We start from the raw sequence: 12,338 nt of genomic DNA on the forward strand, positions 1-12,338 counted from the left end.
TAGGCTAGTTTTACGTTGATAATTTTGTATGGCCTGCTGATGATATAAATATCCATGTGGCCCTTGGCAGAAAAAAGATTCCTCACCCCTTGGGCTAAAGGGTAACTCTTATGTATTATTAACAGTACTTCAGTATGCCATAGCAAATTTTGCAGGTGTTTGAGTACTGCTTGTTTTAGTATAACTTACGGGGCTGGCTAAAGCAGAGCTAACGTCTGTTGGAGATTCAGCAGATGTGTGTGAGTATTGGTATAGTCTTAGGTCATGTTTAAGATTATGTGCAGATTGGCTAGAGTGATTGAGTTCCTGTAACACATATAGGAGACCTGGATTGAATTCCTGGCTCCTGTGTTTGGCTCTATCCAGGGCTGTAGGGTACATTTGGAGAGTGAACCATTGGATGGAAGTGCATTGTCTCTCTGCCTCTCAAATAAGTAAATAATTTTTAAAAGATAATGTGTATATCTGTAATCTCGTCTGCAACTCCTAGGGTGGTGGTAGAGTTCTGTAGAAGGGTTTGTGCCCTGATGGATTCTGAACAGCTCTGTTACACCCATCACATATTTTTGCAGCACAGCATATGAATATTCTTACGGAAAGCAGACAAATACAGACTGTAAATAGCCTCATACCTGTATGGATCGGGTTTTGCCACCAAATGACTGAATGTTTTTTGGAGCCTTTTGGATATAGGTTCTGTGAATAAGGGAGGGTGAGCTACGTAAAAATATCATCATTGTAATACTTTGGAAACATTGTTCCAACAGATCTATCACAAAAGTTAAAAATGAGTAGAGTGTTTCATAAATCTGCTTATTACATTTTCTTATTGATGAGTGATCCATTTTCGAAAGTCCTTGCTTAATCGGTTGCTTTATTTGTGTCTTTAGCTTCCTGGAGAAGAGCCAATTGGAAGAGTAGAACCAGTGGGAAATGCACCTTTGTTGGCGTTAGTTCACAAAATGAACAACTGCCTCAGCCAGATGGAACAGTTTCCAGTCAAAGTACATGATTTCCCTAGTGGAAATGGGACGGGAGGCAGGTAAGGACCACTGCCTGTGTATACCCTGGGTTTTGGATTTGTTGCTTAACATTGTTGAGGTAAAATGGCAAGAAGTCTTGTTAAGTCTTGATTACCAAAGAACATTATTCTGTAATAACTGAAGAAATTAAGTACCAGTGTTTGTCTTCACAATCGCACCATGTTTTAAAGATGTATAACCCAGTAACTTTGTTGGCAAGTTATAACAGGCTTAGTTTTCCTTAAGTAAAATACATTTTAATATATAAGACTTCTAAGAATTTTGTGAATGTGGGTAAAAATTTAAATCATGTGGGTAAAAATTTAAGTCCTGTGCATTGTCATTTCATATGTAGTGTTAAGTGGTTATTATCTGTGTTTTGATGGGTTTTAACAAGTATGCGTTCATTTTGAAGTTTTGCTATTTAATAAAAATCATTAGTTTTTTTCTTAGCTATAATAGTTCTAAAGACTCTTGAGGTACTACAGAAAGAATTAACTGTAAACAATTGTGTTACAAGCTTCATGGAATATTTTGATGGGAAGCCTAGAAAACAAAAGTTTGGTTTTAAAATACACATTTTGATGTATTTTAAAATATTTTTAAAAATCCTATCGAATTAAAACCATAAATGTTTTTTGGGTGGATAAAGCAATCATTCATGGCATGTTTGAAATTTAGTGTGTAGTGTGCACGTCACTGTGATCACTATACTCTTGAAGATTTTATTAAATAAGAGATCAATATAACTGTGCTTCAGAAAACTATCAGACTTTTCATTTTTTTTTCAAGTTTATGTAAAATGTTTATAAATATGTAATGAAATACTCTTTCCTATACCCCCTCACTACGTTTTCAGCTTGTCATTATCTGACTGTTGATCGAGCCTTTCAACTGCTCTGGCTGTTAAACTGCCTTGTTCAAAAGTGTGTGTCAGGGGCTGGCACTTTGGCCTAGAAGGTTAAGCCTCCACCTGCAGTGTCGGCATTCCATATGGATGCCGATTCTAGTACCGGGTGCTGCACTTATGATCCAGCTCCCTACTAATGGCCTCGGATAGCAGTGGAGGTTGGTCTAAGTGCTTGAGCCACTGCATCCACATAGGAGACCTGGAAGAAGCTCCTGAATCCTGGCTTCATTCAGACCCAGCTTCGGCTGTTGTGTCCATTTGAGAAATGGACCAGCAGACGGATGATCTCTGTCTCTGTTTTTCTCTCCCCCTTTCTAACTCTGCCTTTCAAGTAAATAGATAAATTTCTTCCTTTTTTTTTTTTTTGAAAAAGTATGTACCAGTAAATTTTAAAAGTTAAATTTATATATATATATTTATCAATTTATTTGAAAGGCATAGCTTACAGAGAGAGGGAGGGAGAGACAATGAGAAAGAGAGGGAGAGATCTTCATCCACTGGTTCACTCCCCAAATGGCCAAAATGGTCACAGGCGGACCAAAATGAAAACAAGAGCTTCTTCGGGTGCAGGGTGCCCAAGCACTCAGCCATCTTCTGCTGGTTTCCCAGGTGTACCAGCAGGAATTGGATTGGAATTGGAGCAGCCAAGTCTTGAACCAGTGCCCATATGGGATGCCTGCGTTGCAGGTGGAGTTTTTACCCACTATGCCAAAACGCCAGTCCCTAAAGGTTAACTTTTTTTTTTTTTAAAGATTTATTTCATTTATTTGAAAGAGTTGCAGAGAGAGATAGAGACAGAGAGAGAGGTCTTCCATCTGCTGGTTCACTCCCCAGATGGCCACAACGGCCGGAGCCGCGCTGATCCGAAGTCAGGAGCCAGGAGTTTCTTCCGGGTCTCCCATGTGGGTGCAGGGGAACAAGGACTTGGGCCATCTTCTACTGCTTTCCCAGGCCATAGCAGAGAGCTGGGTGGGAAGTGGAGCAGCCGGGACTAGAACTGGCACTTTAGACGAGGGCTTTAGCCCACTGTGCTACAGCACCAGCCCCCCTAAAGGTTAACTTTTAAAGTAGTTTTTAGCTGACATCTTTGAAAGTCAAAAGGAGAGGATTTTATATTTATAAATGGAATTTGATGGGAAAGGGGAATATATTGCAAAAATGAGCATGTTGATATTTGAGGAGTTTTTATTTCAGAGAAATAACAAAGCATCTATGGTGAGGAATTTTTGCTCACCTGGGTTCCTGGTGATGCTGATTTCATATTTTCATACCATGCATACACACCCATGTTTTATTTCTTATTTATAATAGCTTTTACTAAATAACTTGACCTTATGACTTTACAGAATTGGTAAGTGCTTTTTTATGCCTTAAAAATTGCAGAGTTTGTATTATCTTTGATTTGAATTGGTATGTGTATTGTTTGTGAAAATAATAGAATAACTTTTTTTCACAAATTATCTTGAGCTTTTCTCTCAACAGAGGATCACAGGCTTTAAAATTCTTCAACACACATCAGTTAAAATGCCAGTTACAGAGACATCCTGACTGTGCAAATGTGAAGCAGTGGAAAGGTGGACCTGTCAAGATTGACCCCCTGGCTTTGGTACAGGCTATTGAGAGATACCTTGTGGTCAGAGGTATGTTGCAGATGTATTTTGTGTGTTTGTATCATGTGTATTTTGTGTGAAGTTCATGTTAAGTGACAGTTACATTATTTCCTCATTTCATGCTGTTTCAGCCAAAATCCTAGATAGTAGGAATTATGTTCTTTTTAATTAAATTTATCTGGATATTCTGCCTACTGGAATGATACGCTAATTTACTTTGTCAGAATTGTGATTGGATTGACAGTTTTCTTAGACCTTTCTGCTTCATAAATCAGGATGTAATTACATGTATGTTTCTCTAAGAATGTATTAATGTAATGACTGTTCAGGCCTTGCTGGGAATTTAACAGCCTTCTTGGGTGTTTAGGGTATGGAAGAGTGAGAGAAGATGATGAAGACAGTGACGACGAGGGGTCAGATGAGGAGATAGACGAGTCTCTGGTAAGGAGCTTTCCTCACTGTGCTGTACCATACAGGCTGCATTTTCACAATTTTGGTTACTTCTAGTCAGCCACAGTCTGAAAATATAAAAAAGAATTCCATAAATAAGCAGTTTTTAGGTTTAAGATAAATTTTATCTTATCATATTACAATTGTCATTTTTTTTTTAATTATTGTTGTTAGTCTTAAATTCAACTTTATCATAGGTATGTACATTGAGTAGTCCTAATCTGAAATCCTGAATGCTCTAAAATTCAAAACTTCTTGAACACGGATAGAATACAAGTGGAAAGTTCCACACCTGACCTCATGTGATGGGTCACAGTCAAAACACTGGTGCACTAAAAATAGAAAATTCCCTGCAGGCTGTGCATATAATCCAATATACAGGAAACATGAGTTTTTCTGTCCTGACTCAGGACTCATTCCCAAGATATCTGATTTTGTAAATGCAGATACTTTGAAATCAGAAACACTTCTGGTCTCAAACATTTCCCTGCATAAACTCGATGTGTGTAAGATTGGGTACTGTCCTCTGTTTCTAGAGTCCACTGGTGGTTTTGGAATATATTCCCCAAGGTTAAGGGGCGAGGAATGTGTAAAAGTCAGCACCTGTAGCCTAAATGGATTCTGCTTTGCTTTATTCAGGCTGCTCAGTTCTTAAATTCAGGAAATGTAAGACACAGGCTACAGTTTTACATTGGAGAACATTTGCTACCATATAACATGACTGTGTATCAGGCAGTCCGGCAGTTCAGTATACAGGCGGAAGATGAAAGAGAATCCACGGATGATGAGAGCAATCCCCTAGGGAGAGCTGGTATTTGGACAAAGACTCATACAATATGGCAAGTTTAAAAATTATTTCTTTTGGTATTTCACAAACTTTGAAACTGTCATGTGTTTTAGAACCCTTATTAAGTTAGTGGCTGACTTTTATAAGGAGAGGGGCCCCTAAATTCTTTCAGTTATTAAAAATCACTTCAAATATTTGATAATTTACATATACTTTTGAATATATAGCTTCTGCCTCAATCTACTAGAAACCATTCATGGGAAATTAGGATAATTTACATGTACTTTTCTGGAATCATTTCAAATCTTATGAAAAAAGAAATTGTTCTCATAAGATGATGTTCTGTTATCTATTAAGTTGGGTATCTCTGAGTCTGTAGATTTCCTGCATTGTCTTTGTGTGTCTGCTGTTTGGAGAGAGCAGTTTCTTGATCGAATTTCTCAGGCAGACCCTCCCAGGAAGGTGGTCTCTTCTGGAACCACACTGTTGGTAACTCTGAATCCAGACTAGGGATGCAGAGGGTAGACCTGCAGAAGTTCTTGCAACTCTGGATGGTGTCTGTGGTTTGGCCCCTTGCCTTGATAGCTGCAGTTTTAAAATCTACATGTGATATACATACTTTTTTACCATTTTAGGTACAAACCTGTGAGAGAGGATGAAGAAAGTAATAAAGATTGTGTTGGTGGTAAAAGAGGAAGAGCCCAAACAGCTCCAACAAAAACTTCCCCTAGAAATGCAAAAAAGCATGATGAGTTATGGCATGGTAAGATGATACATACAAGGGAAGACGGATTGCCGTGGGCAGTAGTCTTCCTGTTTTCGTGGTTTTAAAGGTGGGATTTATATCTAGTAGTACAACCTTTGAAATATAATTTAGAAATAAAATTACTATAAACAGTTTGTTTTTAATCAGGTGCTTGACTTTAGTGTCTAGAAAATGAAAACTTAAGTATCAACAAAATTAAATTTGGAAAGAAAAGTGGGAAAATTTTATTCTCAGTTCTTTAAGAATTTATGTGTTCATGAAGACTGAAAAAATGTCATTAGTAGAAATAAACACTAAAGAGGAAATTAAAGGCAGTAGCTGGCCACTGGCAGATTGGCCTTTGATGTTTTTTGATAATGCTTAGTCTTATAATGTAGCAGTTGTTATGGATGGAATAAAAAGGGATGCCAGGTAGTAATAACCACACATTGTATCAGTTACTTCAAGCATTTGAGGTGTGAACCAGCAGGTGGGAGTCTCACACGCACGCATACTTTGTCTTTTTCCTTTTGCTACTTAAATAATAACTTGAAGAATTCAATAAAATTTTTGAAGTGATGGTGTGATTTTCATTCTTGTGCTAAAAAGTAAATGGCAACAGTTTGGACTTTGTTTTTTAGTGTTATTCCTAAATTAAATTCTAAGAACAGAGGATCCAACTTAAAAACTATCACTGTTTGGTCCTAAATAAATAACCAAATCTCTTTTACTGGATTTATAGTTTAGAGAGCATTTATGGATCTTGTATGGCAGTCTTAAGCTATGTGTATAAAATTCAGGAAATTCCTAGACAGCTTAAATTTAAAGGGTTTGTCTTTTCTTTGGCCATTTTTTTGTTTCCTCCTGTTTCTGGTGTATAGGAAATACGGAAATGAGTCAGTTTTTTTCCTTTATAATACTTATTTGGGTATTAGATAGGAAAGTGAAATTTTCCTAAGCCTGGATGTTTTATGTTTAAGATAAAAAAGGAAAAGTGTGTTGTCAGTGTCCTTCTAGTAAGACACTAAGCATTAAAAATTATAACCTTTAGTTATTCTTCAGGGAAGATAAGATCGTGCTGACTATACTGGCTTAGCCTTTCCTAACTTGCTCAAAACTTAATTTTGAGTGTTTTTTTTTTTTTTTTCCTTCTAGATGGAGTGTGTCCATCAGTATCAAACCCTTTAGAAGTTTACCTCATTCCCACACCACCTGAAAATATAACGTTTGAAGACCCGTCATTAGATGTGATCCTTCTTTTACGAGTTTTACATGCCATCAGTCGATATTGGTATTACTTGTATGATGTGAGTAAAGTTGCTTGTTGTGAAGTTTTGATGACCTGTTGTTTATGAATGTCATCTTAGAGCTTCTGTTTTGTGATTGATGCATCTCCTGTTGCTTTAGAAACTGAAGCAATGATTCAGCTTAATGCAGGTATCCTAGCCTAGGGAAATGCACCCACAGAAAGTTCTACACTGTTTTTTTTTTCTTTTTAATTATGGCTTACATTCTTGATTTTTTTCCTCTTTGCAGATTTATAAAGTATTGTTTAACTAGAAATGTATTAAACATGCATTTATTACCTGTTGACTAAAATTCTTTGGGTATATTTAACTAAAAGTTTATTGAAGTAATAATGTATATAAAGTAAAAAGTTGTGTACTGTTTTTCTTACGTAATGAAGGGAAGAGGGGAACAGGTGGTCTTGCATGAAGCATTAGCTGCCACACCAGCAATTGAATCAGTACTGTAGCCTGTTTGTATTGGAGGGGAAGATTCAGCAGTATATTATGGTTATTTTTTGTTTGGGTTTGGACACTTCAGTGAGAAGCTTTACAATTCTGTTGTATGAGTTTGTTGGAAGCCAGTAGATGAAATCTAGACACTCTCCATATATTTGGGAATAAAGGATTGTGATTGTAGTCCTAATGTTTTACTATGTGTTGACCTTTTTTTTTTTTCTTTTTTTAAACATTTTGTAGAATGCAATGTGCAAGGAGATTATTCCAACTAGTGAATTTATTAACAGTAAATTGACAGCAAAAGCAAATAGGCAGCTTCAAGATCCTTTAGTAATCATGACAGGAAATATCCCTACATGGCTTACTGAGCTAGGAAAAACTTGGTAAGAATCACTTATAATGGTGGCCTTGAGGATGTTATCATTGGGTTGTCTGTATATATTTCATTACAGAAATGTGTTTAATGGGTCTGTTGAAATGTTTGACATTGTTGTGTTTGATAAAGATATTAGTCTTTAGTGGGGCTGATACTGTATCTTTTTTGTAATATGTGTCTTTTATACAAAATAAAAAGTATGCAAGAGTGTTTCAGCTGAAGAGAGTGAAATCCTCTGCCATCATAAAATTGAACTCAAAGGGTGTAGTTGTTGTTCTCTGAGCCTGAGCAGGAGACTCTAAAATTACGCGGATAATACAGTAGCCGCTAACATTAGACATTCAGGTGTTCAGTTTTGTTAGCCCATGTGACATGTCTGCAATATTAGAAGAGAGAATGTTCAGATCCTTTTAGGAAAGCACTATTGGCAGTTTTGTCAGGGACTACCAAAATCATGCATCGTGAAGCAGTAGGGTCTTGATGTAATGAGACTGTAGGGTTCATTCTTTGAAAGTGAATAGCTGCCTTTTGGCAGTTTTGAATGACTTAGAAATCCTAAAATTGGGAAGAAAATCATGTTGTAGTAACACTTTGATATATGTGGCAAACAGGGGTCACTGAATTCATCTAGCTTTAGGGGTTGACAGCCTTAGTAAGTGGTGGTCATGTTTTAAAATTTAACTTTCACTAGTCATGTTATGTTTACTAAGTATCTTGGCATAGATTAAAGATGGTTTTGGATAAACTTCAATGTAGGATTTTAAATATTTCAAATTTTACATTGGAAATCTACTTACGTGATCAATTAGAAATTTCAGTAGGATTTATGAAGTCTGAAAAATTAATTTGCCTTTACTATTTTCATTGGTTATATTTATCATTATTCTGTGTCTTATTAAAGTTTATGTTGTAGGCTTTAATTTTTTTAATGGCTTGTGATTCTAAACCAGATAATAAGTTTATATTGCGTACTTTTACAGCCCATTTTTCTTTCCTTTTGATACTCGGCAAATGCTTTTTTACGTAACTGCATTTGATCGGGACCGAGCAATGCAAAGATTACTTGATACCAACCCAGAAATCAACCAGTCTGATTCTCAAGACAGCAGAGTTGCACCTAGATTGGACAGAAAAAAAGTAAGTTTCTCCCAAAAGCATTTAAATAAACTCAACTTTCTAAAATAATGGGAAAACTAGAAATGAGGTCTCCCCTAAGTATGCCTGTTGGTTTTAGAGGCCTAGATTAGTCATCTTTGTTTATCTTTTTGATTGTCTATTCTTGCCATATTGTCAAACTCTTGGGACTGGACTGTCTGATATTTTTCTATATCCTCTTATAGGTCTTTTACTTGAGTTTCTGAAATAATTTCTATAGTTCCTTTTTCTCTCTTAGTTGCCATAACTCTTGTACCAGGAACGAACCTTGTCGACTTCCTTTTCATTCTAAATCAGGAACTCAAAACTGTAGCCTCCCTTTTAAAATTCCTTCGTTACGTAATAGTTAGAATTAATCAGATCCATTTCATTCTCTAAACATATCACTCCAGTTAGAGACTGGAGCAGAATCCTTCCTGTATTTCATGTCTGTGTACCAGTCAGTCCTGGTGTGGCTGACTTCCTCTCATGGGTTTCTAATCTTGGCTCTCAACCACCATGCCTGGGCCATTTCTATGCAAGACCTGGCCTAATCCTACACTTGTTAATGGCACTGTCTTTTACTTGGGATTTTTGTGTTCATCTGCCTCTTTTTACATGAGATTTAAGTTTCTCTTCCAAAAGCCTCTCTCTCTCAAATCTCATGAGAGACATTTATAATGACATAAGGGAATGAAAGTTTAGATGTTTATGATGAGGAACAAACAAAATCAAAAGCAGATATTATACTTAAAAGCAAACTATACTGTTCCTATCTTCATTTGTCTAATTAGGATTCCATAAGCAGTAATATTGGCATAATACAGAAATCTAGCAGGATCTGATTCTCATTAGTAGGGGTCTGTAGTGTTGCTTGCAGGGATCAGTAGATCAGAGCTAGCGGGTTTCCAGCTCACTTGTCTCACCTGCTGTGTCAGCTTTTTGGTGATATAACAAATGCCTGAGATGAGCTAATTAAGAACAAAGAAGGCTTATTTTGGTTCATGGTTTTGGAGGTTCACAGTCCAAGATTGGGCTGTTCCCATGGGTTTGGATGGTAAGGCCAGAGGATGACAGTGATCTAGCATGTACAGAGGAACATGGTGTGTCAGGAAGCAGAGCAAATAAGCTAGGCTGACTTCAGCGTATTAACCAGCCCTCTAGCAAGAAGTACCTTCCAAGGACATGCTCCCAACTGACCTAAAAACTCCCACTAGACCCATGTCCCAGAGCCTGTAATTCAGTCAAACCATCAGACTTAGTCTATCAGCCCATGTCTTTGGGACTTAGCTGTGCCAGATTTGGGACTTAGGGAAGCTAGAACCTGTTGAAACAGTTCAACCTTACCATCTCCATACCTGCTTCCCGATCATCTAACTATTAAATGTGAAGATTTCATGAAGTTGCAGCCTGGAATTGCAGTCTGGCAAAGTAACGGAGATCCTGTCTTTTCCAACCTGAATTTTCTGAATTTGGCATGGGCTCAAGATAAATTAGTAATCCACTTGCATCTAAATTTCTTTCATGTATTCCAGAATGCTGTTACTGTTTGTAGCAATACAGCTACTTCTTAACTGTCTTGAGCTAAGCATTTATAGAAATAGTAATTTAACAACGACGTTACTTTGTGCTTCAAAAAATGTCAGCTGTTTATTAAAGTGTGATGTAAGTAGCCCATGGTTTCCTCACATTTGTGCTTTCTCTGTAGCGCACTGTGAACAGAGAGGAGCTGCTGAAACAAGCCGAGTCTGTGATGCAGGACCTGGGCAGTTCCCGGGCCATGTTAGAGATCCAGTATGAAAATGAGGTGAGCTCGTGAGTTTGCTGATGGTGTTCAGCTTGACAAGTGCTCTTGATGAAATGTCATTTGAGTTTCTTGGTACTATGAAATTTTAGAGAAGTTAGCTAAAAACTAAGATTTGTTCATTTTCTCTTGGATGATTTATTCTAAGTTCATTTTCCAGAGGTTTACCTTTATAAGAAAAGAAGATTTTTTTCCTGACGTGAGTACATTTGTGTAATTGTTAGGTTGATAAGGAATTAAAAAAAAAATCTTTATTTATTTGAAAGTCAGAATTGGAAAAAGAGACAGGAAAGAGAGGGAGAGGTGTTTCATCCACCGGCTCACTCTCCAGATGGCCACAACAGCTCTTGGTGCAGGACAAGAGCTTCATCTGGTTCTCCCGTGTGGGTGGTAGGGATTCAGACATTTGGGCCATCTTCCACTGCTTTTCTGAGGCTGGATCGGAAGTCGAGCTGCTGGGACGGGAACTGGTGCCCCTAGGGGATGCCAGTGTTACAGCCAGCTGTTTCACCTGCTGTGTGCCACAATGCCAGCCCCAATAAAGGATACTTTTAAACAGCTAACAACTTTCACAGTGGTTGAACTAATTTTTTTAAAAATTAGGTTTACTGAAATACTGCACAATTTGGGAAAAAAAAAGACTTCCTTATGTGGGTGGCAGGGACCTAGGTACTGGGGCCATCATCTGCTGCTTTCTCAGGAACATTAGGGAGCTGGATTGGAAGCAGGGCAGCCTCACTTTGATATGGGATGTGAGCATCCCAAGTAGTGGCTTAATGCACTGTACCTTGACACAGGCTTCTTAGTTTTGATAGATACATATTTTCTGTAACCACTACCTCATCAAAATAGCAGCCCCATCACCACAAAAAGCTTATGCAGACAACATTGCAATCAGTCCCTTACTTTGAGTGCAGCCCCTTGCAACCATCAATCAGTCTGTTTTTCGTTCATGTAGTTTTGTGTTTTCTACAATGTCAGTGGAATCAAGTCTTTGTGTAGGCCTATGTTTTTATATCTCTTGGGCAAATATCTCAGTCATTTGGTAAGATATATTTCAACTAGATAAGAAAATAGGCCGGCACCGTGGCTCACTTGGTTAATCCTCCACCTGCGGCACCGGCACCCCGGGTTCTAGTCCCAGTTGGGGCGCCGGATTCTGTCCCGGTTGTTCCTCTTCCAGTCTAGCTCTCTGCTATGGCCTGCGAGGGCAGTGGAGGATGGCCCAAGTGCTTGGGCCCTGCACCCACATGGTGGACCAGGAGGAAGCACCTGGCTCCTGGCTTTGGATCGGCGCAGTGCGCCTTTTGGGGGCAGTGAACCAACAGAAGGAAGACCTTTCAGTCTTTCTCTCTCACTGTCTGACTCTGCCTGTCAAAAAAAAAAAAAAAAAAAAAATACTGAATTGTTTCCAAAGTGGCTGTCCATTCCCCAGATGGCCACAACAGCCGGAGCTGTGCCGATCCGAAGCTGGGAGGCAGGAGTCTCCTCTGGTTCTCCCATACAAGTTCTAGAGCCCAAGGACTTGGGCCATTTTCTGCCGTTTCTCAGGCCATAGCAGAGAGCTGGGTCGGAATTAGAACAGTGGAGACTCAAACTGGCACCCATATGGGATGCCAGCGCTGCAGGCGGCGGCTTTACCTGCTATGCCACAGCACCGGTCCCCAGTATTGTTAAGTTTAGTTTTCCTGGTGGATTATAGTGCTACCTACTTGTGATTTTAATTTAGTTCCTGAGACTAGTCACTGATCATCT

At 38.3% G+C, this 12,338-nt stretch overlaps 1 protein-coding gene across 29 annotated transcripts in view; it reads left to right on the forward strand.

The window, feature by feature from the left end:
- TRIP12 (thyroid hormone receptor interactor 12) overlaps positions 1-12,338 on the forward strand; it is a 153,631-nt gene that overhangs the window by 123,587 nt on the left and 17,706 nt on the right. For 23 of the 29 annotated variants that reach the window (XM_051849049.2, XM_070070086.1, XM_070070091.1 and 20 more), the window contains 9 exons: positions 891-1,042; positions 3,400-3,572; positions 3,910-3,983; positions 4,632-4,831; positions 5,415-5,542; positions 6,680-6,831; positions 7,510-7,652; positions 8,626-8,782; positions 10,488-10,586. In XM_051849049.2, the coding sequence (XP_051705009.1) occupies positions 891-1,042; positions 3,400-3,572; positions 3,910-3,983; positions 4,632-4,831; positions 5,415-5,542; positions 6,680-6,831; positions 7,510-7,652; positions 8,626-8,782; positions 10,488-10,586 (1,278 nt within the window). The remainder of the gene's footprint in view (positions 1-890; positions 1,043-3,399; positions 3,573-3,909; positions 3,984-4,631; positions 4,832-5,414; positions 5,543-6,679; positions 6,832-7,509; positions 7,653-8,625; positions 8,783-10,487; positions 10,587-12,338) is intronic. The other 6 variants (XM_051849052.2, XM_051849053.2, XM_051849055.2 and 3 more) reach the window with 1 other exon arrangement.

The sequence above is a fragment of the Oryctolagus cuniculus genome, chromosome 3 (assembly GCF_964237555.1).
Source record: "Oryctolagus cuniculus chromosome 3, mOryCun1.1, whole genome shotgun sequence".
Taxonomy (NCBI): domain Eukaryota; kingdom Metazoa; phylum Chordata; class Mammalia; order Lagomorpha; family Leporidae; genus Oryctolagus; species Oryctolagus cuniculus.